The following is a 26,539-nucleotide window of genomic DNA, read 5'->3' as shown; positions in this document are numbered from 1 at the left end:
ACCAGAAGGAAAAGGTTAACGTTAATGAAATTCAATTCAATTTCATTTTGTAGTCACCAAATTTAAAACATTGTGACAATAGATACCAAGGTTGCTAAAGATTCCTGGTATTGGAGGAATCCGGTAAATCATACATCACAGGGTATTGAAAAAAATTTTTAAAAGAGAAGCATGATGGTGTTTCCTATAGTCTCTATATTTCAATCATCTGAAACAAACAAAAAAAAAAAACCTTTTACTTTTTTACAAGAACAAAATTTCCAGGCAGATCTTTTTTACTTCCACAACATCATGAAACTAAATCAGCACCTCAAGCATTCTATTCAAAACAATTAAGAACTTGGTATTGCTTTTTTATGAACATGCTATTATAAAAATGACCTCATGAAAGGTAAATTGCATACATATATACAAGTATATTCGTGTATTCATATTCTATGAAGTGACTGAATTTAATTTCGCATTCTCAAATCAAAGTCACTTTACATTTCACAAAGTTTGACTAAATTTAAATGTTTATCTTACAGTCAAATTTAAGATGACATTATTTCAAGTAAATGTATCACAAAGCAGTAAACCATTAAAATATTTTTTTTTACTAATTATAACAGAATTCCAGCAATAATCTGACAATAAGATTAAGAAAAATTTTACACCACACCTCATACTAGATAAGGATCTTACTTTATAAGTGAAGATATTAGTAAGCCCACATAAGAATCTTAGAGACTAAAGGATATATATAGCACCCTCTACAATAAAACTTTTGACTAAGGATTAAGAAGAGCTGGGCTTGCTAACCAAAAGGTTCAGAAGAAGGATTTTTCTGGAACAGGGCACAGAATACAAAACTAGAAGAGGGGTTGGCAAGAAGCAGAAAAGGATCCTGGAGAAATGCCAAGGACAGATGGGGAGTGTCCTGAAAACCAAGAGGAAGCCCAGGGCTCCACCTAAAACAAAGGGCATCATAGAACTGTTGAGTGAAGAATTTTACAAAGCAGTGTTATAGGAATATTAATCTGCAAACTTTCTGAAAACAGATTTGGGGGAAAGGGACAAGAGGAAGGGAAATTAATTCTCATAATAACCCACGTGTACAGTAAGAGGAGCCCAGTACCAGCATCAGAAATGATGGTCAGATACAGGGACAATGAGAACAGGGTTTCGTTTCCTGGGATGGTGGGTTTGGTTTTGTTAGGAAGTACATTTTTATGGATCTAAGATTCATCTCACAGTCATTAGTTATGCAGTGTTTTGTTTTGTTTTTTGAAGCAAAGGAAGTAGAATAGCTCAGTGGAGGGCACCTGGTCTCACAGTCAAAAACCCACAAATCTATTTTGGGGTTTTGGGGCAATGTAGCTCATCACCTTGTACAACCAAATAGGTCTCAGTTCCCTTCAAAGAAAAATGATAGAGAAACGTGATACAGCTTGTAAAGTTTTATGGGCGGGGGGTGGGCGTGGAGAGTGACACAAGCAAACTCAAACCTGTGAAATAAAGTGTTTGGGCCTAGTACTTAAATAAAATAATTTCACAGTCGCACTAAACCACTGGGCAGATTGACTATGAGGCAAGGCATCCATATAATAGTTCTGATAGGTCTGCTCATCTCCCATTAAACTATGACATTTAAAGAATTACGCAACCTGAGTTCAAATCAGAGCTGTGCCTCTTGCTAACTCTAAAAGGGGATAATACCTCCAGCACAATCTGAGGTTCTAGCTTATTTGAAGGTAGAGCCAAAGGATTTGTTGCCGGATTAGATGTGGTGTATGAGAGAAAGAGGAGTCAAAGAGACTCTGAGGCCTGGACAACTAGCAGGCTGCCATCACACTGAGATGGGGAAGGCTGTAGACGGGAAGGAAAAAGGACAGCTGTGTCTGAGACATGACAAGTGGGGAGATACGGTAGAAAGTCACATTTGTCAGCCTGGAGTACAGCAGAGCTGGAGATACAAATTTGGGAGTGGCTGACACTTAAACCCATGAGACAGGATGAGGTCATCAAAGGAATGTAAGCAGAGAGAAAAGAACAGATAGAAAAAGACTGAGATCACTATAACTTTTTGAGATCAAAGAGAAGAGGAGGAATTAGCAAAGGGGACTGAAAAGAACTTACTGGTGAGATAGGAGGAAAACGAGGAGAGCAGGGAGCCATGGAAGCCAAGTTAAGTAAGTGTCTCAGATGGGGAAGGACCGACCATGTCATATGTAACCAATGGGGAAATGAAATGGAGGACTGAGAACCGACTGATGATTTAAGAACTTGGTGACCTTGACAAGAGCAGCTCTCGTGAACAATGAAGGTAAGAACCAAAATGAGGTGGGTTTAAGAAAAACCAGGAGCAAGGAGTTGGAGACACTGAGTATACACAGTTCTTCAAGTTGTTTTGCTGCAAAAAGAAATAAAGAAATTGGGCAGTAGCCAGTGGAGAAGTGGCATCAAGAGAACATGGAAGGAATATCAGAACGTTTGAGGCTGGAGGGAATGACCCAGTAGAGTGACAACTGATTCTGCAGAAGAGGGAAAAGCTTCTGTATGAATGAGCTAAGTACTCAGGAGGGGCTGCAATCTTCCACCTGAATGGAGAGATGCAGTGTAGCTCATCTTGGTAACACTAGCAGAAGCAGAAGATGTGGGTGCAATGCTGACAAATGGGTGAGGTCATGGAGGGCCATGGCCAGGTGACAATAAAGGTAATCAATCAGACCAGTTCTATTGTTGCTTAGGAACAGGAAGGAAAGAGCCCTTAAAGAGGAAAGAAACCACCCTAAACTTTAAATTTCCTAATTATCAAGAGACAGCATTTAACCCAATATAGGTGGTTTTAAGCAAAACAAAGGCAGTTATTTTTGACTTAATGCCTTTTGATGACTGGAATGGGGACTCCAGACCAATATTAAATCAGTTATAGACTATAAAGGAAGATAGAAAATGTAAAAGAAGAAGCATATCTAAGTTGTAGAGTGCAAATTTCAACCTCAGGAGACATAAAAGTTAATACCCTGTTCCTAAACCTCTTCCCTCATCATTGGCTGCTTAGTGCACCTTAACTCAATGATCCCAAAAGAAATTTGATAAGAAAACAGTAAGAATAAGAATAATGAAATAATAAACAGAGCACTGTGTGCTTTGGTGTACCTAATCCTTGCTAAATGCTGTAATATACTCATTCTCATTAAATAATACTTATTATTATTGGCTTTTCAAAGACAAGGAAGTTATGCATAAAGAAGTTATGTAACTTGCCCAACAGTAAGTGGCAGAGTTAGAAATGAAACCCAGGTCCTTGCTGTCAAGAAACAGCAAAAACCTGTATGTTAAGAGAGTACATTTTAACTTCTCACATTAAGAACTCACAAGAACATCCACATGGATAACAGTTGTTTAAAGATATTAGACAAAAACATAAAAATAGTGATCTCTCCAACTGGCAAAATATAACCACTTTTCCCCAAATTCAACTGGTGGATAACACAAGCCCTTCTAGATACTCCTAGGACTCAAGAGATAACCATGGTCTGCTCTTCGGGACGTCATCATATACTAATATTACTTTTACGATAAAAGGAAAACTAGAAAGAAGGCTAAAGCACACTTTGTTCCAAATATCTAGATAACATAGATTCCACAATGTTTATCACACAGTGCCATAATTTTCCAATTTAGACATTATCAGAAAATAAATGTTAAGTTGATACACTATATATTTCCAATAGTTTAGCTATCATCACATTTATTAATGTTATCCTCATCTGAAAAAGAAAAAAACAAGCTATTTTTAAGCCCAGCCTCAAAAGTGTATAATAAACCGCAACCTGGGACACACCATAATCCCCAATATCTCTTCCCCAAGGCCACCTGCCTCCAGGAAAGCCAACATTTCTCATTCCACCAAACATGCTGTGCTGTACCATTCATGGATCTTTGCTCAGGCTGCTCCCTTTGCCTGGAAGTTCTACAAGAAGCTGTGGATGCCAGTGGCGGCCTGCCCAAATCCCCCAACTGCTCTGAGTGTCAGTTGCTAATAGCTCTCAGCTAACCCTAGGATGTTATGTCCTCCTGTTCACGGGCAATAATTGACTGACATGAGGGAAGACTAAAAGAGCTTTAAGAGACACATCAACCGATTGCAATATGTGGGCCCTGATCTGGTCCCTGAACTAAACAAACTATTTTTAAAGACAATTGGATATCTGAGCATTGACTGGATGTATATTCAATATTAAGGAATTGTTGTCATTTTTTAGGTATACTAAAGATACTGTGGTTTGTATAAATATATTTATGAATAATATGGTATCAGGGATTTGCCTTGAAATACAGGATGAGAATAAGTGAATAGAAGTACAGAGGAAAAAAGACTGGCCATGAGCTGATAACTATCGAAGCTGGATGATGGGTACGTAAGGGTTCACTATACCATTCTCTGCAATCAAGGGAACTCCCCAAAAGGAGAGATGGAATTAAATATACAGTAGGAATCACAACCTGATAGTGCCAAATCAGTCCACAAAATTAAGTTTTTATTTACATTTGCTTAAATGTTATTTGGAATTAATATTGGAATTAATAGACTTAGAATTAAAAATGTAGTGACAACCCATTAAATATGTTTTGAAGTAAATTGAATCGAAATAGACTAAGGATCATTTCTTTCATGCAGTCATTATGAAGGTAGGTAAAGGCATGACGCCTCAAATGAGAAGTTCAAACTCCTACTACTGTCTAAGTCAGTACAAAAGCAGTCACTAATACTTAATGACAGCTGTGTTTCATATGTGTGACCTCAGTTAATTCTCAAAAGAATCCAGTGAAGTCAATGCCATTATTACACTTATTTTAGAGATGAGGAAACTAAGGCTAGTAAGGGACTCCAGTCTGGATCCACACCCAAGCTAGCTCACTCCAAAGTCAAAGCAAGAAGCTCTTCCTTCCAAAGCAGGGCCCTGTGGAATGGCAACATCAATGCCCTAACGCCTTGCCAGTGAGTTAACAAAACAACAACATTTGGAAAAAAAGGTCCCAAAAGTGGTACATGCTTCAAGCACCAGACTGGTATTACTGGACTGACTGACTGGTAGTCATAGCAGTGATAGCACTGTGTTAAGCTGTGCACTTCTCCAGGATGCTCACAATCCATGCCACAAATGATGGGTTTGTCTGGTTAATATTCATTTCGTCTTATGAAGTTGCATTTTTCCTAGGTGAAAAGTTTATGCCAGAGCTAAACTCATAATCTAGGCCCTTTTAACCAAGTAAGTAGCCATCTTTATAGACTATTATGAAAAACAAGAAAACTTAAAATTATAAATTGACACATTTTGAAAGGATAATAATTAGTAAAGCCAAAATTTCAAAATTCCCTTTCATGGTACAGAGCTTAGATAAAATATATAAATAAAGAGGAGAAGGAACCAAAAACTAAACTAATTGGTCGAACTCATTTTCAGATAACAGCAAGTGAAACTAACTCATCTGAGTTGCCAAAGAAAGGAAACATGACTGAGAAGTAAAAAGGACAATCTCTTCCTTCAACTCCGCAACAGGGGGAAAAACACCCTCCAGAGTCACCCTCAGCCTTCCCGAAGCCTGCAACCACATGGCCGTGTTTTAGACTGGGTGGAGCAGAGAGTAAATAAACACAGCTTCTATTTTTAGCATGCTTTCCCTGGCCACTCTGAAATTTCCAAGTCACAAAATTATTGCCTGTTATCTTAAAGGTAGATTTATACTCAAAGAATTCATAGAAAACACAGAATCTGGAGGAAACACAGAAGTCCTTATATAAAGCTAATTTAGTTTACAAAATAATGGATTATGTAAAAAGTATTATATACCCATGAAATAATCTAGAAATATTTAAAATGCTTAAAATATTTTTCATTGCATATACTCGAGAAAATCTTCACAAACTCTGTAGAATTATGAATTACTGATATTGATACAGTACAATTTTAATTTTAAAAACTCAAACTTTATTAAAATTTTTAAAATCAATGTCTTGGAAAAAATTAACCATAAATCTAAGCTGAAGGTACAAGTTACATATTAACTGATAAAATATTCTCTCCAATATTTAAATTCTCTCAATTTTACTTGGGAATAACAGATTGGAAGTAAAAAAGGACGTATTTATTTATACATTCCAGTTCTTCCTTACACATTTAAGGAAGAAAATTGGGGAAAATCAAGGCCAACTAATCCACTGGACAGCAGGCACACAATGCTAGGCCCACAATATTTTTAGGGGCCCATAAAAATGTTTTACTTTCTTTTAAGATCAGAAGGAACAAAAAGAACCTTTAGGTTGAATAAAATGCTTTAATCTGTAGTATTAATTGATTTGTCTTTATACCAACACAGTTGTAAAATACAGTTTTTAACTTCTTATTTAAATAGAGGAAGAAACCGACAAAGAGAAAAGGGCCTGGGCCCATACAAGTCAAAATGCAGCCCTGCAACATGTTAAGTGCTTCCTGCCCCGGAAGCCTCTGTAGGTAGATGTGGGTTGTGTTCCTCAAAGCGGAAGACGGTTAGTGGCGCCTTGGCTGGACCTGGACAGTGATGGGCCCCTGTCAGCGGCTCCTCCTCCACTTCAGGGACCCCTCCCATCTCAGCTTCCTCCCTCCAGTCTCCTACAAAGATGTGGCACAGCACTAATAGGGTCCTTCATGCTGTCGATATTCTGAGGCGGCTTACACAATAAGCTAGGGCTGCTGTAACAGCACAGTCTTGCTCTGAATCAGTGATTGGTTGTTTTTAAAGATTCAGATGCCATTGGAAATCTGAAGAAAATATCTCAGAAGCAAATGCACATACCCACAAAACTTTGCATACAGTGAATGTCATCACTTCACAGAGATTTTTAATTTTTGTAAATAATATTTCCCAAATTCATTTCAAATGAGAAAATTAACTAACTGCCTCCTAAAAGAATTGAAATAAATCTAAATAGTGCAGATAAAACAGAAGTATACTATATACTAAAAGAAAATTTCAATTAGAAAGTAGCTGCTTTACTGTGATACAGAAGTTGAAATTGGGTGCTGGCATTTGCCCGTCAATAAGCTTTGACTTCTAGTTTTTGTTTTAGTGACAAAAGGCAAGTAGTGCCAAGTGGAAACACAGTCCTCTTTGCCGGCAGGCTAGGACAGGCTGTGTGAAGAAGTGTGACAGTCTCCTGGAAACCTCTTCCAGTGCCATTCACTGTACATCACTCCCTGTGCCCACACACCGTGGGGCCTCCTGTAGCAAGGATAGCACCACTGACGCTGTCTGCGTCACGGAGAAGATTCAGTCTGCATTCAATATAAGGCTGTCAGATGAAAACAACCTTCTGCTCTGGCTGCTGTGGCTCAGTGCATTGAACACCGGCCTGTAAACCGAAAGGTTGCTGGTTTGATTCCCAGTCAGGGCACATGCCTGGGTTGCGGCCAGGTCCCAGATGCCAGCCTGTGAGGGGCAGCTGATTAATGTTTCTCGATCTCTCCCTGTCTTCCTCCCTCCCTTCCCCTCTCTCTAAAAATAAATTAAAAAAAAAAAAAAAAAGACAAGAACCTTCAAAAGTGTTCTGTAGTTTTACCTGGAGTCTCAAGGCTTCTGCCTGCAAAGTGGCTGCCATGCTGGGTCACTGACTGGCTAGCAGATGTGCTTCGTTATCTGCCTCTAGGCCGTGCTTCCTGGATGGCACCTGGGCACAAGCACTCCCATTTCTCCAGCAGCTCCATCATGGTGATGACCTCTAAGATGGACCTCACTCCAAGGGCCAGATAAGCCAACCCAAGGAAACGCCTCTTCATGAAAACAGGGCTTCCCTTCCTTAAAACACACAAACATACTTTACACTCCTCTCACATTTGTCCTCAGTGCTAATCAAATGGAATCCATAGTCTGCTCCCATTTTTTAAATCAAGATCTCTTTCAATGGTGAAGGAGTGAAAGTCACGGCCATGGCTCTTGCCAAACTGACAATTTTACAGGCATCCGATGTTTTTCAGGATTACTGGAGGGCAGACCTGACAAAACTGAGCAAGGACACAGAAAGTGACAAGTTCTCGTGACACACAGGACTGTTATCACCTAGGCAGTGAGGCCAGATGAGCTGCCTCGCATCCAGCTCTGTCTTCTTGGAGCCAAGGTTTTCTTATCATCATAGCTCTACGTTTCAAAGACAGCTGGGGCCAGAGCCCTTTCCCAAAAGAGATCACAAAAGATGAATTCTCTGGAAGTCCACACACGCACAACAGATGAAAACCATCAGGTGGCTGTAATGGAGGGTGCTAATGGCTCACCCAGGAGCAGGCTGAAGGGACCGGTCCTGCCAAAAGCTGCTTTCATATATTAGAAGAAATGTCAGCAACCTTGAGCATGTGCTGCTATGTGAAATAAACACCTATGATCCTTTCCATGTATACTCAGCCACAGAACCAACCTGACCATGGCCCAGAAATAAAGCTTCCCCTGGTGTCTCCCACCAGGTGGCATCTTCCACCTGGTCATATGATACACAACCTGAATCTTCACAACTTTGTCCTCTCATGCAACTGAGGACCCCCGACCCCCACCACTGCTGTGCACACCAGAATGCCTATTGATTCCAGTTTCACTGGCAAGGACCTTGCTGTACAACCAGCAGAGGGTTTTTGTGCCCCACCATATGCAGCGACAAAAGTAAAATTAAAGGGCTGGAGCTCCAACGTACTTTGCTGTCTTTCACATTTTGCAATATGGGAAGAGCCGGAAGTCCATGATCATATGACAGAACAGGCCTGCTTTAGCACCTATCAAAGGAGAACTAAACTAATCCCATAACGTGAATGTCACTCCAATGGTGATTTCCAGATGATGCACACTATCATGCCATCCCACCTGATACTCACCCACAGCAAAACGGCTTAGTAAACTTAGGCACACAAAAAAAAATTTTCACAAAAATATTCCAAAATAACAGGAAAGAAATCAATGAGAAAAAAATATTATAAATCACATATTCCAGAGAAAGAACTACTATCCTAGTCTAAAGATAATTAGACACCAAACTGAAACCTTAAAAGAAAACAAATTCTTCATATAGATACCTCTTTTCAAAATGCTTAAAAATTGTCCCACACTGGCCCACAAATATGCCTATTCCTAACTTATACTACTTCCCCTGTTTCTAAGCCAGATACCAATTAAATTTTTCTTTGCAATTTTAACTGAACCAACGCATGGCAAATAATGATAAGAGACTCTCAAAGATTAATGGAGGTTGAGGGTAGAAGAATATGAATACCTAGGTACTTGAATGATTTCCTCTAAACCATTTTAGACTGAAAATTACAGAAAAAGTTATATCTAAGAGTTAAATCATTTTAATTCAATTTGGCCCATGTTCTTGCTATAAAAATCATGCACTTACCTAATTTTAATAGCAACATATATCAAAACCGACCATTTCTTTAAAAAATAAAAAGATTAAGTGAAAGCATTTTTCTTATGAAAGAAGAGCTTGCAATAATTTTCTAAGCTTCTCAACTCCTTTAAAAAAAATACTCCCTTTTTCATTCAGACTGATTCTTTGACCATAAAGAAAGCAGAATGGATGGCGGTGCTGTGTGCCAAACTAAACAGCTCCCGGGAAGGAGCAGATGGAGGGTGGGAGCAGGATTAGAGGGGGAAAGCTGGATTTGAACACACTGCCGGGGGATGTGCAGCGACATGCCAGAGGGATGCTGAGTAGACAGCCTGAATCTTGGGCTCAGAGGGCAGATCTGAGCTAGAGACATCCATTTGAGACACCTCAGTGAACATCTAGCTTAACTGCAGCTATGGCTGTGGAAAAGCTGCCCACGATGAAGCCTGGAAGAAGGGAAGGAGGCCTATTAACTGTCCGGCACAGTGAGCCCTGATGACCTTCACTGATGGGAGAGGGTGGAGGGAGGAAATGGAAGGAAAGGAAATGGAGCAGATCATGGCCACTCTCAAAATACAGCTGAAGAGAGAGCTGAAGAGGGAGGGGGGAGGGTTACTGCTATCTTTCTTGTTTTTTTAAGAAACTGAGCATGTTTATAGGTTGACGGGGTAGACATACGCACAGAAGGAGAAATTAAAGAGATGGGAGGGAGAGGATGGGATCCAGAGCTAAGGGACCATCAGGAAGAGAGGGAGGACTGACTGGTGGACAGGCCCCAGGCCCAAGGCTGAGCGCTTTCTCTAGGAATCAAAAGATAAATCTAAGGATGGTTCGGAGGAGGTGACAGAATGGACAGCCATGGGTTTTCTTGCCAAGTTACCCATTTGTGTGGGCACTCCCCACCCAGTCAGGGATGCAGACTCAGACCAAAGAGTGGAGTCTTTCTCTCTGCAAAGCTCCCTGGCTCAGAGGAGGACAAGCTGTGACTCTGTCCTCATCAGCACCAGCTTCACTTGGGTCACATGGCCATGGGAAAAGGACTCTCCCAGCGCAGCTGGCATGACACAGCCCCCGCATTCTGAAGGGTGTTTACTCATCCAGGAGCAGCACCTTGAAGCAACAGGTGGCCTCCAGAACGGCAGGGAGCAATAGCGTTGCTTTCTTGGAATGACAAATATGTCTAACTTATAAAATAATTTTAGTGTAAAAATACAATGTTTTTTAGCTTCAAGGATATACAGATGGTCTGCCTTATCAGAATAAGCAGCGAAGCAGTTAATTTTTCTAAGTGATAGTGGGCCAGAAACAAATATGCAAGGCATTACACTTCAGTTCCTTAAACAGCAGGAAAACAACTCTTCGGTTTCTCAACCAGCCAAACAATTCAAAATTACCTTTTGATGATGCTGGGTTTCTATTTTTGTGGCTTGTTAATTAAGTGGGTGAGGAATGAAGTGCTACCTTCCCAATTTACACATATAAAATGTGTGAAGAGACCTGAGTAGCAGGGAGCGTGACGGGTAGACTGGACTACAGGTCAGGAGACCTGCCTGGGTCCAAAGCTCCACATGGCTAACATTTTGTTTGACCGTGTGTAATTTTGTACACATGGGCCTCAACTTTTTCACCTATAAACTGGGGGCCACCAATGATGTCCACAGCACACGAGAGTTGTGAGAGTTAAGATGAGTTGTTAAAAGTCCCTTGTAGAGATGAAAGAACTATGCAAATATGATGTGTGATTAGTATATAAAGGAGCTTTCCAGTTTTTTGTTGTTTTTTTTGGTTCTGAGTATTGTTACTATCATTTTATGTGTTCATAATATCTTGCTTTAGCAGCTTTAAACTCCTTTCAAAACATTAGGATGATTATCCTAATAAAACAACTAGATAGAACAACATATAGCTTTATTTCAATTTATAGAGAATACGGTGAGACATAAATATTTCAACTGATATTCTTACAAGTCAAAATGCAAGCTAGACATAAAGTTCAGACCTTCTGCCTTCAACTGGATATTCTATGAAAAAAAAGTATAATTTCATCAATTCAAATGTTATTATCTTTTCAAGTCAACTGGAAAATATTAATAATACACAAATAGCTACATGTAAATTACTATTGCTTTAAGAGACTTCTTGAATTCTTCTCTGAATTTTCACCTTTGTCCCAGAGAAAAATGAAGGTTATTTGCTTTAGTATCACAGTCAATGCTACCTCATGACAAAACCTTTCAAGAGGCTGAGATGAAAACCTCACTGGCTCTATCCTGGTAGTAATGAGAACAGTCATGCCAACTCACCAGCTCACAGTGCTGATAAATAAAAACAGTGGCACGAACCCTAAATCAGAGCCCCCAAACTCCTGACTTGCAGCTTCCGGTCCCCACTGGCCAGCTCCCTGACCACTAGAACTGGAGTCCGCATATTGGATTTGAACCTCTGCAGAGAAACTCGGGGAAATCGGCCTCCCTGCCTACTCAAGGCTCTTTTGTTGGTGGTTTTAAACATGACCCCACTGGTCTGCTCTGTTCAGATACAGCAGAATAGTCTAAGACTAGATCAACAGTCCTCTACAAACGAAATCTGTCCTCCATGAATGTAGTGCTGAACATCTCATTCTGTTCAGGACTCACATCCATAAGCCAGGCTGACCTGTGTGCTGTTGTCTGCACAGTGGCAGCAGCTCCATGGCATGTCTTGGAGCCAAGCTTCGATCCTCCACTAAAGTGAATTTGCCGTTGGAGTTGTGTTATGGAGCGCAAGATATGCATGGCACTCCAAAGCCAACTGTACCTTTCCTTACACCTCTGCTCTCCTCTCCACCACCTTTAAAGCCCAGCCTCTTGGTCTGAGCCCAGTGTGCCCTGGAACACCACTGTGTGCCACTAGTGGATTATAGACTGGCCACGATACTGATCCCGGCAATCCCCCACCTTCCATCCCTGCCCTCACCATAGCTAGGTGAGGCCTCTAGCCACGAGCAATCTCTTCAAACCCAGCTGTACCATTACATCATTTACTATCAATAGCTTGGAGCCGGAAAGGTTGAAAGAGCTCTTTTGTAGCGTAATATATGGATCTAATGGCCCCTGGTGATCCTAGGCCTGAGAGTTGCCAAATTCTATCTGGGGACAGGAGATTTTTCCTGCCTCGTTACTTTGGTGCCATCTTCTAAGCCATCTTGCTCCTTGTTTTACCTCACAACCAGTAATGAGGAGGACAGCAGGATAAACGCCCTGAGGTAGGGCACTGCCACAGAGAGGACACTCCCCGTCTGCTTCTCAGTAAGGTGCCCAGCGAGCGCTGTGTGTCCTATTTTTCCCGTTTTACTTCATCTTACTTCCAGGCCTCTCGGGGGAGCATTCATCAGTGGCAGCTATTCTTTGGGACAAAGGGCTATTTAACTATTTTAAAATATTGTTCAACAATACTTTCTTCCCAAACAAAGAAGATGTGTAAGAAAATCTGGCTAATTGTGCTGGCTAATTGTGATTCTTTGCTTGGTCAATATCACCAAGCACTAAATTTTCACAAAAATATTATTAATGTTCATTTTCACCACGACTCACATTGGCAAATAAATAAATTAAACTACCCAATTAATGATATATGTATTAATATATGGGTCCCAGTCATGACCAGGAAGGCTTGAGAACACTTTTCTGCTGATAAATGTCGTTACTCTTCTAGCCTCTACAGACTGGAGTCTTTTTGCACTGCAGCAAAAACTATTTCACATGTCTCTTCCTCGGCGCCTGCCTAGAATGAGTGGACACAAGCTTCTCTGATGAAAGATCCCCCCACCCCATGTTAATTTGGAAGAGAAAAAAAATTAACCTAGAAGCATGAACGTGGACATTGATGATCTGCTCACAGAGCAACGAAGCTGAGGAGAAAAGAGTACACACTAAGTAACTAAGACTGGAAATAAGCAACACTGATATTTACATGTTGCTGCTTTGCAGGCAATAAAATATTTTTATAGATGCTTTGGGAATTCGATGGTCATTCCTCCTGACCACAAGTGTCTGTGTGGCAAGGAGAAAGTGCTAGACAGCATTCAGAAAGGAGACATTCACCCAAAGGTCATGGCGTACCAACCCAGACTGTTAGCCCATCATAATGTGGTGCACTGAGACATCGTACATTGGATTGCTTCCTCCTATACAAATAGATATGTGTCTGGCAAATGTCGATTTATAACCTTCTATGAGTAAACAGGATTTTTGCTACACGTTGTCACCTGAGCGCAGATGACATGGTTAAAGGAAATGTGAGGACTCGATTCAGCATAGTTTGAAATGTGCAATCACCTCTTTCTAGAAAGAGTGCTCATGCCTCAGTTCTTTCTAAAATATATCCTTCCTGGGAAAGTTCTTCCTCTGTGATGCACAATGTCATGGAGACACAGAGATGTCTCTTCTGTGTGGGGATGGATGGAAAAGAGCTAAGAGATAGACCAGGAAATAGTGGCGGCACAGTGGTGATTAATCTAGGTATTACAGATTAAGGCTCCAAATGACCAACCCAGGGCCTTTGTGATAACCAGCACAATGTATTCCTTTACTTAGATCAAAAATACATCCTTATAGTACAATGATTAATACACAGGACAGACCATCATTTTCACACATAAAATTTGTTTCTCCAAATTTGACTAAGAACATTTTCCTCTTCATTGTTATTTTATGTCCCCTCAGAAAAAGGGGAACTTGGGTAAGTCTTGAAGGAAAAGCTCCACTGAGGCAGCTAAAGGATAACCCAGCCCCCTGCACGCACCGGCCACAGGGTCACCAACTGTCACCTGGAGGATTCTGGAGCTGCTTGCTGTCTGTTATCTAACAGAGCTGAACAGACAAAGATCCAGCATGAGAAAGGTTTCTTGGCTGTTCTTAATCCTGGCTACACCTTAAAATCTCAGAGGGTTAGGAAACCCTCAGAAATTCTGACTTAATTGGACTGGAGTGGATCTGCACAAATCCAGGCAATTCCAGTGTGTTCTCAAATGACCCATTTGAAGATTTGGTGTTTTCCCCACCTGAAAGAATATTTAGATAAGACAAGGTGAGTGCTCAGTAGAGCTAAAACGCTATGCTAACCTCCTGGGATCCCAGGTCGATTGTTATTCAGCAGTAATCAAATAACCCTTGCTTTTGTCTACAGACTTGAACAACTGGTTTCTGTTTTTAACTGCTTTTGAGACCAAAAAGTGCTATCTAGAAAACTGTCAAGCAGAGAACAGGTGTTCCACAAATGAGTGGTTCTCAAAGTTTTCTATGAGCAGCACACTTTTTAATATTAAACCCTTTGAGTACAACTGAATGAATTAAAACTCTCAAAGCTACACCAAAATAAATCGCAAAAACTCCCAGAAATCACGGCAACAGTGTAAGATGATTCCCATGACCAGCACACCCTTCGCTCCTGTGTCCACATCCTACCCAGGCCCAGCACCTATGTGTTCTCAGTGAGGACCAGGAGGACCTGGTCTTCATGCTCCCCCAGCCCCTCTCTCCACACCACCACTCATCTCAGGACTCGACCAGGTCTCACCGCAGCACTGGTGCCGCACTGCAGCAAAAAGGTGTTTCACGTGTTTGTGAAAGTTTCCATTAGTTTGCCTGTTTTGGAACTTTATATAAATAAAATCATACAGTACGCATTTTTTGTGGCTGACTTCTTTCCCGCAACATTATGCTTGAGAGATAGCAGTCATGGACATTTGGTTGTTTCCAGCCTGGAGCTGTTACGGTTAATGCTGCTATAAGCATTCTTGTACATATCTTTTAATATACAAATGGACTACTATCGCTTGGGTATTATACCTAGTAAGAAAGAAAGTGTGGTACAAGAACAGGTAAATAGACTGGTGTAACAAAACAGACTCCAGAAACAGATCCACACATATGCAGTCACCTGATTTACGACAAAGGGCCAACACAGTGCCATGGGGTGAAATGATGTTTTCAAATAAATCGTGCTGAATTAACTAATTGGATATATAAAAAAAAGAAAATATGATCCCTACCTCATATCATACAGAAAATAATTTCAAGATAGATTGTAGATCTAAGTGTGGGGGAAAAAAGTTCTACAAATGACTACCTTTCATGGTCTTAAACTAAATAAAGATATCTTAAACAGGATATAAAAATAGTAGCCATAAAAAAAATGCTGATAATTGGATTTCACTAAAATTAAGAACTATTTTTTATTTAAAAATGCCACTTAAGACATATATATTAAATTATATATATATGTGTATACACACACACACATAAAAAAACACAAAAAACATACCAGAAAATGTAAATAAATCCTACAAATCAACTTAAAATATATAAAAACCCAATATTTTCAACAGACAAAAAACTTGATATTTTATAAAGAAGATTATCCAAATGACCAAGAAAACATATGAAAAGGTGCTCAACATTAGTCATCAAGGCAATGCAAACTAAAAGCCACAGGAAGATGGCATTACATAACCATCACAAATGGTTACAATTAAAAAAACAATATTAGTAAGCATTAGAGCAACTAGAACTCATACAACCAGGTCGGGGTGTGTAAATTGGTTTAACCAGTTAGAAAAATCACATGATAATATTAATAAGGCTCAATATATACATATCTTATGATGTAATAATTCTAATATTATTTTTAATATATATAAAAACATTTATGGGAATATACAGAAACCAGAGAAAGCTTTGAAAAGCATACAGAGCTCTTTCAACAAATCATCAAAAAATTCCAAAGATAAATGCATCCTTAAAACTGATGTTAAATCAGGAATTCTATTACTTCCAATATAAAAACATCTGAATAATTCTACTGTAGTTAATATTATCTATTTGCATGGACTGATAGAAATAAAAATCTAAGCAACTTGCTGTATTTCCTGCAAGAATAAACATTAAACCATATTAACTACCTGAAAAATTACATCTACTATGCCCACAGGACATCAGAGCTTAAAAGGAAGATAGAAAATACAAGGTATCAGGAAACCATATGGAGAGTCATACGGCTTGTGATTCTAATGGTAGCTGCAAACGAGGTCACTTATCCCTCTGTGGCCACACTAATTGGTCAAGAGCAACAGAGGCTTCACCAGCAATGCTCATAAAACAAAAACAACAAAAACAAACAAACAAAGAAAAAACAGCCTACCCCTTCCTGAGCATTTTCAATTTAGACAGCAGACACCTGCTACCCATCAGTCTTCCACAAGACAGGACTCATGTCACCCTACCACTACATTATTTGATTTGCTCTTAATCTTTACTATTTATAAACAGAGTCTTCAGAGTATATGAATGCACAAGTATAGCGCATGTACACATGCAGCTATCTATAGCAAAAAAACAAACTCTCAAATATAGTTGTTTGGAAGACCACATCTTGTTCTATTAATACATACTGTAGTATTACATAACTATTTTTTCAATTCTGTTTCACTAATATGCAAATAAATGAACTCAACCATAGCTAAGAGCTAAATGTACTAATCAGTATGGCCTTGTGTACATCTAATTACAAAAGAATTTTACATGACCTCTTTCAGTTCTAAAAAAACCCAGAAATCCCAGAATCTACATTATTAATCAGTTTTAAATCCAGCTGTAGTTTCTAGAGTGTTAATATCTGCTATTTCCAAATCAGTATACTTAGAATACTCCAAGAAAATACATGAATACTAATTTCACAATGATGTTGTATTAACATATTTTATAATGTTGAAATTACTTGACAATTACAAAACAATAATAAGGATACTATAAGAAAAAGTTCACCTAAAAACAAACTGTTATTATTATCTGCTTTAGCTTCTAGAAAACTAAAAAGCATGTAACTGTAAATCAATGCTAAAAAAAGAAAAAAATGGAAAATGACCATCATCCCCAAAATTTTTCAAATCAATCAAATGAGAGTGGAGAGGAAAAGGACCAGACAGAAATGGTGGACAGGACTATCGCTATGGCTTTTTGTTGACTGGGTACATGTTGGCTTCATTCCAAGATTCTGCCCCAAAAGGCCAAACTTTCCTAATTAGCAATCAGTCATCTATTTTAGGACTGGTAGAAACTGCAAAGATCAAGAAGCCAGCATGGCTTGGGCAAGTAGGAGAAAAAAAAGTCACAAAGATACATTTCAATAAGATGAAACAGAAAGAAGGTGATGGAGCAGTTCAATGTGTGGGCTTTCCAGTCAATCAAGCTTGGTCTGAAAGCTGGCTCTGCCTCCTGCAAGCTCTGTGACCTTGCTTTAAAACACCCCCACCTTGAAGAGTGTGTTTTCTTGTCTGTAAAAAGGGAATGATAATGTCTCCTTGCAGGCTGTGGTCAGACTTGTGTGAGATGACGCATTTAAAGCATTTCTTAGTAACATTTCCATACCGAATCCTTGAGTTGCAATAAAAGGTAGAATTTCTACCATTATATGGCAGAATGTGCTTAGGGCTTAAAGATCCCATTTCTACAGCTCTGCCTATATTACTTTTTTATTCTTTTATTATTATTATTAATTCTAAAGCACTCTCCATGACTATCTTCTGACACTCCAATGTTAATGACAATAAAGGTTAAGTAATTCAGTTCCTTTAAACAAACAAACAACAACAAAAAAACCAAAAACTATAACCCCTTAAGGAATCTGAATATTAAATAATAGATGAAATGTTTTAAAAAAACAGTAAAGTTCTCTCGCCATGCTTTTTAAACTTTGATAGAGCATAAACCATAAGAAATTTTCAAAGGTCTACTCTTTATTTCAGGGGCACCAAAGGAGAAAGATCATTTGTATTAACATCTTGCAAAACACTTCTGAAACCAACCAAATTCCTGAATCTAACTTTAAATGAAGGTATTGCCTTCCGTTTGATTGTTTCCAAAATTATGTATGTGAAATAAATTTCTTCTTTGACATACACAGCCCACTAAATTTTATACTCCAATCAAAACCAGTGGGAGCTAAAATCTTACATCGTCACCAAATTCCTTAGATAAGTTACATCATCCATGTCCATTTACTAATCCATCACACATTTATTCAACAAGTATATACTTAAATACCGGCTTTTTACAAGACATTAGACTAGGTGTTTGCACAAACTGAAGGTAAGATAAGTTACCTATGAGGCAGAAGGAAATGGGACTGTTCAGAGATACAGGCAGAGTAGTGGTGGGAAGGCAGAGACAGAAATAATTCATTCTGAGAGGTGGTGAACTGAGGAAGACCTTGAAGGTGACCGAGAGAGAAGAAAGCATTCCAAGGTGAGAAAAGGCAGGTATAAATGTCAAGGCTAAGTTTAGGCACAAAGGGCAGTCTCATGGGGCTTCCACACAAAGGTTTGTAAAAAGCAGATAAGTGGGGTGGCCATATTATTTATCATCCAAACCAGGATGCCTTTGAAAGTGAAGGAAGGCACTATTAATAATTTTGTCAGGACAAAAGGTGTAAATCTGGACTGCCTGGGCAAATCAAGACATACAGGTGCCTGGCTCAATGAAACTGATGTTCAATACCCTCTCACCATTTAGCTGAGGCTATTTGGATATCTGCACAGCTGTCTGATGCTTCAGGTTTAGAAAGGCATCAAAACAAATAATTCTTGAAAGCACCTTTAGAATATGCCTGAGAAATTTCTCTGGGCACCTCCTGCATATTTCAAGACAAAACTTCCAAAGTGGGCATGGCAATGTTAGTAGAGCTAAATGAGTTTGCTCATCTCAGGATAAATTCTAAATAAGAGAAACTTAAAATAAAAAAAAAAATACATACTGGGTACTGCTTATTGAGCTTATCACGTGCCACACACTGCTCTGAATATCTCACTTACATCATCTCATTTCATCCTCACAAAACGCTGAAGGAGGGGATTGCATCCTCTCTCTTGTACAGATGGGATAACTACACACAAATTTAAATATCTCACCCAAGGCCACACAGAAAGGAAGAGAAGGGGCCAGAAACTGACCCAAGCACCTAACTCCACATCCTCTACTTTTCCCACCACTACTCTGCCTCCTGAATAATCTAGACATGCAACACGTGGCCTGAGTGTGGCATTAAGACCCCAGAGTACAACCCAGCTGAAATTATTAGCTAGAATACGTTCTGCCTAATTATTCCTCCCATGTGAGCAAGCACTAGTAGCCAGCAGGGCACCTAGCCACCTGCCCTCCTCTGCCACTTGGACATAGGCAGGTGCCAAGTCCAAGTGCTTGCTGGATCATTCGCATAATCATCACTGAAGTTCAATGTAATTAATTATATACTCTGAGCACCCTAAAGCTATGAATTTTTTTAATGAGTTTTTAATCCTCACCTGAGGATATCTCTATTGATTTTAGAGAGGGGGGGTCAATGTGAGAAAGAAACATCTATCAGTTGCCCCCCATATGTACCCCAACCGGGGAGTAAACCCTCAACCTTTTGGTGTACACTCCAAATAACTGAGCAACCTGCCAATGCTGGAATTATTCCAACACAAGGAGAGCAGGTATTGCTGAGACTTCCCTGAGGGCTCTGACTTGAGTTTGAGTCACTACTAATACTCATGCCAAGCACAATCCTGTTGATTCACAATTATTATCAGTAGGAACACAGAGCTTCAGATCTTGTCGCCTACAGGTAAAAATAATTGAATATCTGCTGCACTACAGAATCTCATTAATATAAAACAAAAAGGTAGCTAAACTAATCCAGGGGTCTGGCAAATGAGTAAGTAATGACAGCCAACAGTTAGTATTAAGGAACAGAGCATCTACTTTTGGACATACATGTATAAAATAAAGTCTGAAGAGAAAATACGAATGTCCATCCTTCATTTTTATCTGCATTTAGGCTGTAAATAACACTGCCCTATTTTGTTCAATAATGAATAGGTAACTTGGGCATTAAAAAAAATAAGAAGAAGCAAAGAAAAAGAAAAACAGAATAGTCACGTTTAGACCCCTGTGGAGTACACAGACCTATAAAAGGAACTGAACAGATTCTGGGAGAGAGCAATCTAAGAAAATAGCTTGAGTAGCAGAGATCAGCAATTAAAAAAAATAAACAATTTCTTGTCTGTTGTCTGTTTGGATTTGATGAAAAACAACACAAGTCAAACATAACTGTTTGGAGGAAAGGCTGGAAAACTGAGCGGCTGAGAGAAGCAGCCCTGCCCTGGCCTTCCAACAGTTCTCTTGTGTGGCCTAAAATGCATTAGTACAAAGTGAAGTGGAGAGCTGCTGACTGGCCAATAGATTTTTCTGACCTAAAAGATCCAGGTTGCCTATCTATACAGACAAATTCACTTTGTGATCCTGTCACTGTTTGTTTAATATTTATGATATTGCCCACAAGATTTTGGGCATGCAGTTGTCTTTTCACAACCATTCAAGTAAAAATAAATAAAGTCAAGTGCAGATAGTATATTTAAAATCCAATTCAAAATATAGTTACTGAGTGCTTGTTATCTGTGCAGAACTGATAAATACAGCCCAGCTCTTGCCTAGAAGGAGTCTGGTTCATTTACTCTATGGGACAATATAATATTCATCATCACATTTTTATTATTTCGTTTAAATATATATAATAAATCCAAAAAGCCTGTTTATTGACTTTGGGATTGCTCAGCATCAAGACATAGGGATATATGTTGGCAAAAAGGTAATAAAGGTGTTTGTCCTACACAGTATGATACTATGATAATGACAGTAATGAGATTAATAAAAATAAGGATTGCCACCTTGAGAAGGTCAAACCATTGGTCCCAGGGAAGCTGACAGCTCTGGTCAAGCAGCTACAACAGGTGACCAACAGCTGTCTGATTATATTATCTGTCTACCTCTTCTGTCAGCAGAAATAGGGATTATTTTCCTCCCTCAAATGTCCCCCACATTTAAAGGGGAAAATCAAATCCAATGTTCTGATTCACCAAGGCTACCTTAATTAAATAGAAAATTTAAAACAGCCAGTATAGTTTGGGGAGCAGCAGAGTGCAGCTGTGCCCAAGTGGAGTACATCAACCAGCTCTAACACCTTGGCCAAGTGGTTAACCTCTCTGAATTCTGGTTTTCTTCAGCCTCCATGATTGGTACAGAACCAAGTCAAAGAATTACATCAAGCACTTTTCACGCATTATGCATGTAGCAAGTGTTTAGTAAATGGTGGCTGCAGCTAGTACTTTTAAATACCAAAATAATGCAATATCTGTATTTCCTACTTAATAAAAAAGTACCTAAGATCAAAGGTTGCCATGGTCTAGGGGAGAGGGAAAGGAAAGACTACAAAGGGACTGGGGAATTTTTTGAGGTGATGGAACTGTTCCATATCTTGATTGTGGCGATGACACCATGGCTTTGTGTTTGCCAAGTCTCATAGAACTCACCAACAGAAGTGAGTTTTACTTTATGCAAATTATACCAATTTTTAAAAGTATCAACTAAAATATTCAATTAGTTTGATTAAAATAAAACTATCCAAATGTATAGACATTTTATTTCCAAAATTAAAAAGAAATCTAAAATGCTACTTCATACTTTTAGACCAAGGTCCTAAATTAAAGGATTGAGTTAGTTGTAAAAAATGGATGCTATCTGAACAATTAACCAAATTAACTGTTCCAAAATAAAGTGTGCATTGTATTGAAGAGTGTGATGAAATGAAATATGAAAAGAGAAAATGAAAGTGATGTTTTCATTTACTAGATTACTTAAGAAGACTGGCTCATCCCCTAAGAATCTAGTAATACGGCTTTGTAAATAATCTAAAAAGTATAACACTATTTTCAATAAGCTAAGGAAAAATAGAAAAGTATGGTGATAAGTCCCATGGCTTCCTTCTCTTCTTAAGCATTTGTAAAAGGTTCTACAAGGCTGTTTACTCTGAATTTTCATCAACATTGTTGCCATAACCAAGGAGCTCTTTTAGTACAGATCTATGCATCTACTTTGGCAGAAATGTAGTTTGACAACAATTTCTTACTCAACACCATATTTACAAAACAGATGGAATTCAAAAGCAATGATTTTTAAATGAAGGCTATAATTCTGGTGAGACCACAGTATATTGCTCCCTATGTTCTACACCTCAGCAATACTCCCTTTCCTTTGCACACTGTGTATGCTGTTATTTCTCATTTTGATTTGGGATCCCTCCCCACCCCTGAGAGGGCTGTCGAGGCTATAATGAAGATGGAAGCTCGGAAAGGGGCATAGCTCAGAAGCCTGACAATTCAGCTAATGCAACCCCATAAATTCTGGTCTCTTACTCAGCTAGAATTTACTCCTGACATTTTCTCACGCCCCCAGTTACCATCTTGCTTATTAATCTACTTTCACCTCTACTATTCCATTGCCTGACTATGTTCATCCCTTATATTCAAAAAGAATATAAGAAAACCTAGGAAGGATGAAACTGTTACTACTTTACATGGGCTTTTGCTAAGATTTTTATTATTTTTTTAACAAAAGTGAAATACAATTTCTGCCATTCTGGTGACAAAAATGTATGTGCATTATTCATTGCTATATGAAATTTGATGTTAAAGTAAAAGATCTCCTTATTCTACTAGGATAGGTGCTGTTACATCTTTAGAAGATACCACACTAAATTTCTAAAATCTTGATTCTTCAAGGCACCAATTCATGGGAAAACATACCAACTAGTTACCTGCTTAATCATAGCATAACTCTTTCCTGTAATCCAGGCTTGAACAACTTTCAACACTATTTCCATAGTTTTAAGGGCTGTTTAAGATAATGCACATTGAAAATAGAGGTTGGGGGGCGAGCAGCAGTTAATCCAGTCACCTTAGTATGTACAAGGCAATGAATAAGATAAGAGACTGGAAAATCAAAACTAACCCATTTCAGAAATTAAGAGAACTTAACAGAGAAAACTTGTACTTCCTAATCATTTCTCCATTCATTCAGGAAGCATACTGAGGTCTTACTATGTTCCTGGCAATGTATATCCAGGAAAACAATTGTGAACAAGAAGCCAACTGCTTTCATTAGCAAGAAGAAAAAGGACAAAGAAATCGTTGAAAGTTTAACAATTCAGAAACCAGTGATTTCTGTATAATCAATCATTTTCCCATGTTCTTCTAGACTCTTCAATGACGAAATGACATCTACTAATAAGTTCTCAACTCCACATATCAGAAATATGGGCAAACCATCCTTCCTACTCTTCCAAGAATGTGAAATTAAAATAGAAGCTATTGTAATTAAGTTACACTGTGACTCCCACTATGGACACCAATAAACTTTGAATTTTTTTACATGTAAAAACAGTCCCCTCCAGAAAAATGGAGGTGAAAAGTTAAAGTAGGCTGATATTTTCTCTGGAAATGTCACCTCAAATTTCATTAATACCACAGTGAAAAATCACCACCAATCACCAGTCACCAATAAAAACAGATACAACACATTACTCTGTCAATAGGATTGATTATCACACACAGTTGAAAACAACTGACATGGGAATATAAGCTACAGAGTAAAATAAATAAATAAACCACTAAAAGCTAGGTATGCAACAAAAATATACTTCACTTTTTCTTAATTAAACTCAAAACACCTGCTGCAGGTAGGCTGATACACTTGAGCTTTAAGTCCTTCAATTGTGCACTTGCCCAGACATAAACTATGCAAACAGATGACAAAGCGAAAAGCAGTTTCACAACTGCCTGTTACATAGAGTAGCAAGGTGGTGTATTTCACCAGATTACAGTATAAATTGATAAGAACATCAGACACTTAACGCTGTACTTAGGAGACTGCTGTAGGTCCAATTAAATTTCAAATACCACCAGTGCCAGTGCTTTTCATTGTGGCCCATTCTGTTCTCCTTCCCACCAGTCATCAGCTATAGGAAGGGTAGGTGCAGCCCTATGGATGTGCTTGGCTGCTCACTGTCCTGGTAACCCCTTGACTTTCAGAAAGCAACACGTTCATATTTGCTCCAAACTTGAGTAGAATGAGCTAGTTTTGCTAACGCTCTGTTCTTAGCTCATCAACTTTTTTTTCACTTCATGTCACGAGAAATATTTTTACACTGCAGATCAAAATGTAATATTAGAATGAAACCACCACAAACTCAGGAGTTTCTACTATTACTTCTTGAGCTTAAAATACAGAAAACAATCATTAACTTTTCTGCTAAATAACACAATGCAAAAGATATCAAAACCAAGCAAACTGCCCAAAAGAACTTCCACAAAACTGAAGGCCAGCCTACTGCAGCAAGAAAGAGATGAAATCCGAAATCATGCATAACTGTAATCTCTCAGTGCTTTTGAGCCTAAGAAAGCGGAAATCTGCATTTATGTTCAGAACCCGACTCCACATCTCCGTGTGACTGAGTGACCAGAGACTTTGCAGCCTCAATGTATAACCGTTTGCAAAAGGCAAGTGCATAAAGATCAGAAGAAACCTATTAAATAATCTCTCTTCACCCAAATGTTTTCACATAATCACTAACTGTCTTTAACATAAAATAGAAACCTTACAAGGAGTCTACCACGGAAGAACATGCCCTGCCCAACTAGGCACAGGCCACAATTCCAGGCCAATCCTGCGAGAGGTGACAGCCCCAAGTTCAACTGGGAATGTCTGAGCATAGCTCCCCCTGCACATTGAGGAACACCTCTAGAATCTTTCCAAATGCCATTGGCATCCAATCCCTGTTCAACCATCCCAACCACCCGTGCACCAGTGGTTCCCGTTAGCAAAGGGCTCCTCTTACAAACCCCTCCTTCCACCATCACTCCCCTCTTGGGGAAACAGACCCCAAGGGCGGCTGGGGGTGGGCGATGAGCGTCCTTCTCCCACCTACCTTGATGATGCTGCTCCGGCGGGGCAGGCCGCCCGGCTTGTTTTCCCGGAGGAGGGAGCCGACAGCCGGACTGGGGGTCGGGGCGAGCGCCCCGCCGTGGGGTGCCCTGGCGGGGCTGGCCCGGGCTTCGTCCCCGGACACACCGGACACACCGAGGCTGCAGTCTCCGTTGGAAACCCCGCCGCTGTCACAGTGCGTCCGCCCGTGGCCGAAGCGACCTCCTCCGCCACCGCTGCCTTCCTCGGCTTTCAGGGCTCCCTTGGCGCCAAGGGCTGGGCCCGGGGAGGTGGGCAGGGCCCCGCCTGCGGCGCCCCCCCGGCCGCACTCCGCCATGGGCGCCCCGCGACCCGCCAGCACAAAGCCGCGTCCCCGCGTCCCCGCGTCCCCGCCGCCGCCTCGGGCCGCCTTGCGCGGCCCCTCCTCCTCGCCTCCTCCCGCCGCTGCCTCGGAGCTTCTTCCGCTTTTTTTTTTTTTTTCCTTTTTTTTAATTTAGATGTGATATTTGTTTCGAGCTCTCTTCGCTCAGGATGAAAGTCGTGGCGGCAGAACAGTCGAAAGATTCCTGCAGAGAAGAGAAGAGAGACACAAGTCAGCTCCGGCTGCGGCGGAGCCAGGGCTCCAGGCACCTGGGGAAGAAAAACACGCCCAGACACACGCGCCGCCGCGGGCGCCAAAAATAACCCGCGCGCGCCGGGCGCCCACCCCGGGGCTCCAGGCACCCACCCCAAAGTAATGGGTCGCCTGCTCTGGGGAGTCGAGACGCCCTCCCCGGAGGCTCAGGGCACCCACCCCAGGGGTCGGAGCACTCATCGCTCAGGACCCAGGCGCCCTGGCCCGGGGCCGGGGTGCCCACCTCGGGCTTAAAGCGAAGGGAAGCGGTAGGCGACCTGACGTGCTCTGGCCACGCGGAGGCGCCTCCCGAGGGTCTCACCGCCCGGCGCGGAGGGGAAGCAATGTGGGTCTCCCGGGATCCTAACTCCCTACAGGCCGTCGCCCGTTGCCTGTCGGCCCTGCCACGTTCCCCCAGGGTCCCTCTAAGGCCTGAAGCGCCTATAGGAAGCGCACAAGCGCACGGCAGGGCGGCCGGGCAGTGACAGTCTTGGTGCCGCCCGGGTAGCCCAGACCCACCCACCCCCGCCCGCAGCTAAGAGCCTCCTCCTGGGCTCGGCGCTGCCCCCTACAGGCCGCGGGGACCCTCCCTGGCTGCCCCTAACCCACCACAAGTCTCCTGGGTGCCCTTCGAGGTCGCGAATGTCGCGGTAGGGCCAGGACATCGGGCAGCGGGAACTTCGCAGCAGAGCTGAT

At 40.6% G+C, this 26,539-nt stretch overlaps 1 protein-coding gene across 1 annotated transcript in view; it reads right to left on the bottom strand.

Moving 5' to 3' along the window:
* The window catches only part of PLCL2 (phospholipase C like 2), a 171,766-nt gene extending 145,451 nt beyond the window's left edge, over nt 1–26,315 (bottom strand). Inside the window, exons 1-2 of the mRNA XM_090284377.1 lie at nt 26,122–26,315; nt 25,235–25,796 (exon numbers count right to left, since the gene is read on the bottom strand). Of these exons, the coding sequence (XP_090140503.1) occupies nt 25,235–25,567 (333 nt within the window). The 5' untranslated portion in view covers nt 25,568–25,796; nt 26,122–26,315. The remainder of the gene's footprint in view (nt 1–25,234; nt 25,797–26,121) is intronic.
* Nucleotides 26,316–26,539: the final 224 nt, after the last annotated feature.

This window comes from Furipterus horrens, unplaced genomic scaffold, assembly GCF_987537825.1.
Source record: "Furipterus horrens unplaced genomic scaffold, mFurHor1.1.pri manual_scaffold_7, whole genome shotgun sequence".
Classification (NCBI taxonomy): Eukaryota; Metazoa; Chordata; class Mammalia; order Chiroptera; family Furipteridae; genus Furipterus; species Furipterus horrens.
This window is presented reverse-complemented; position numbering and strand designations above follow the sequence as displayed.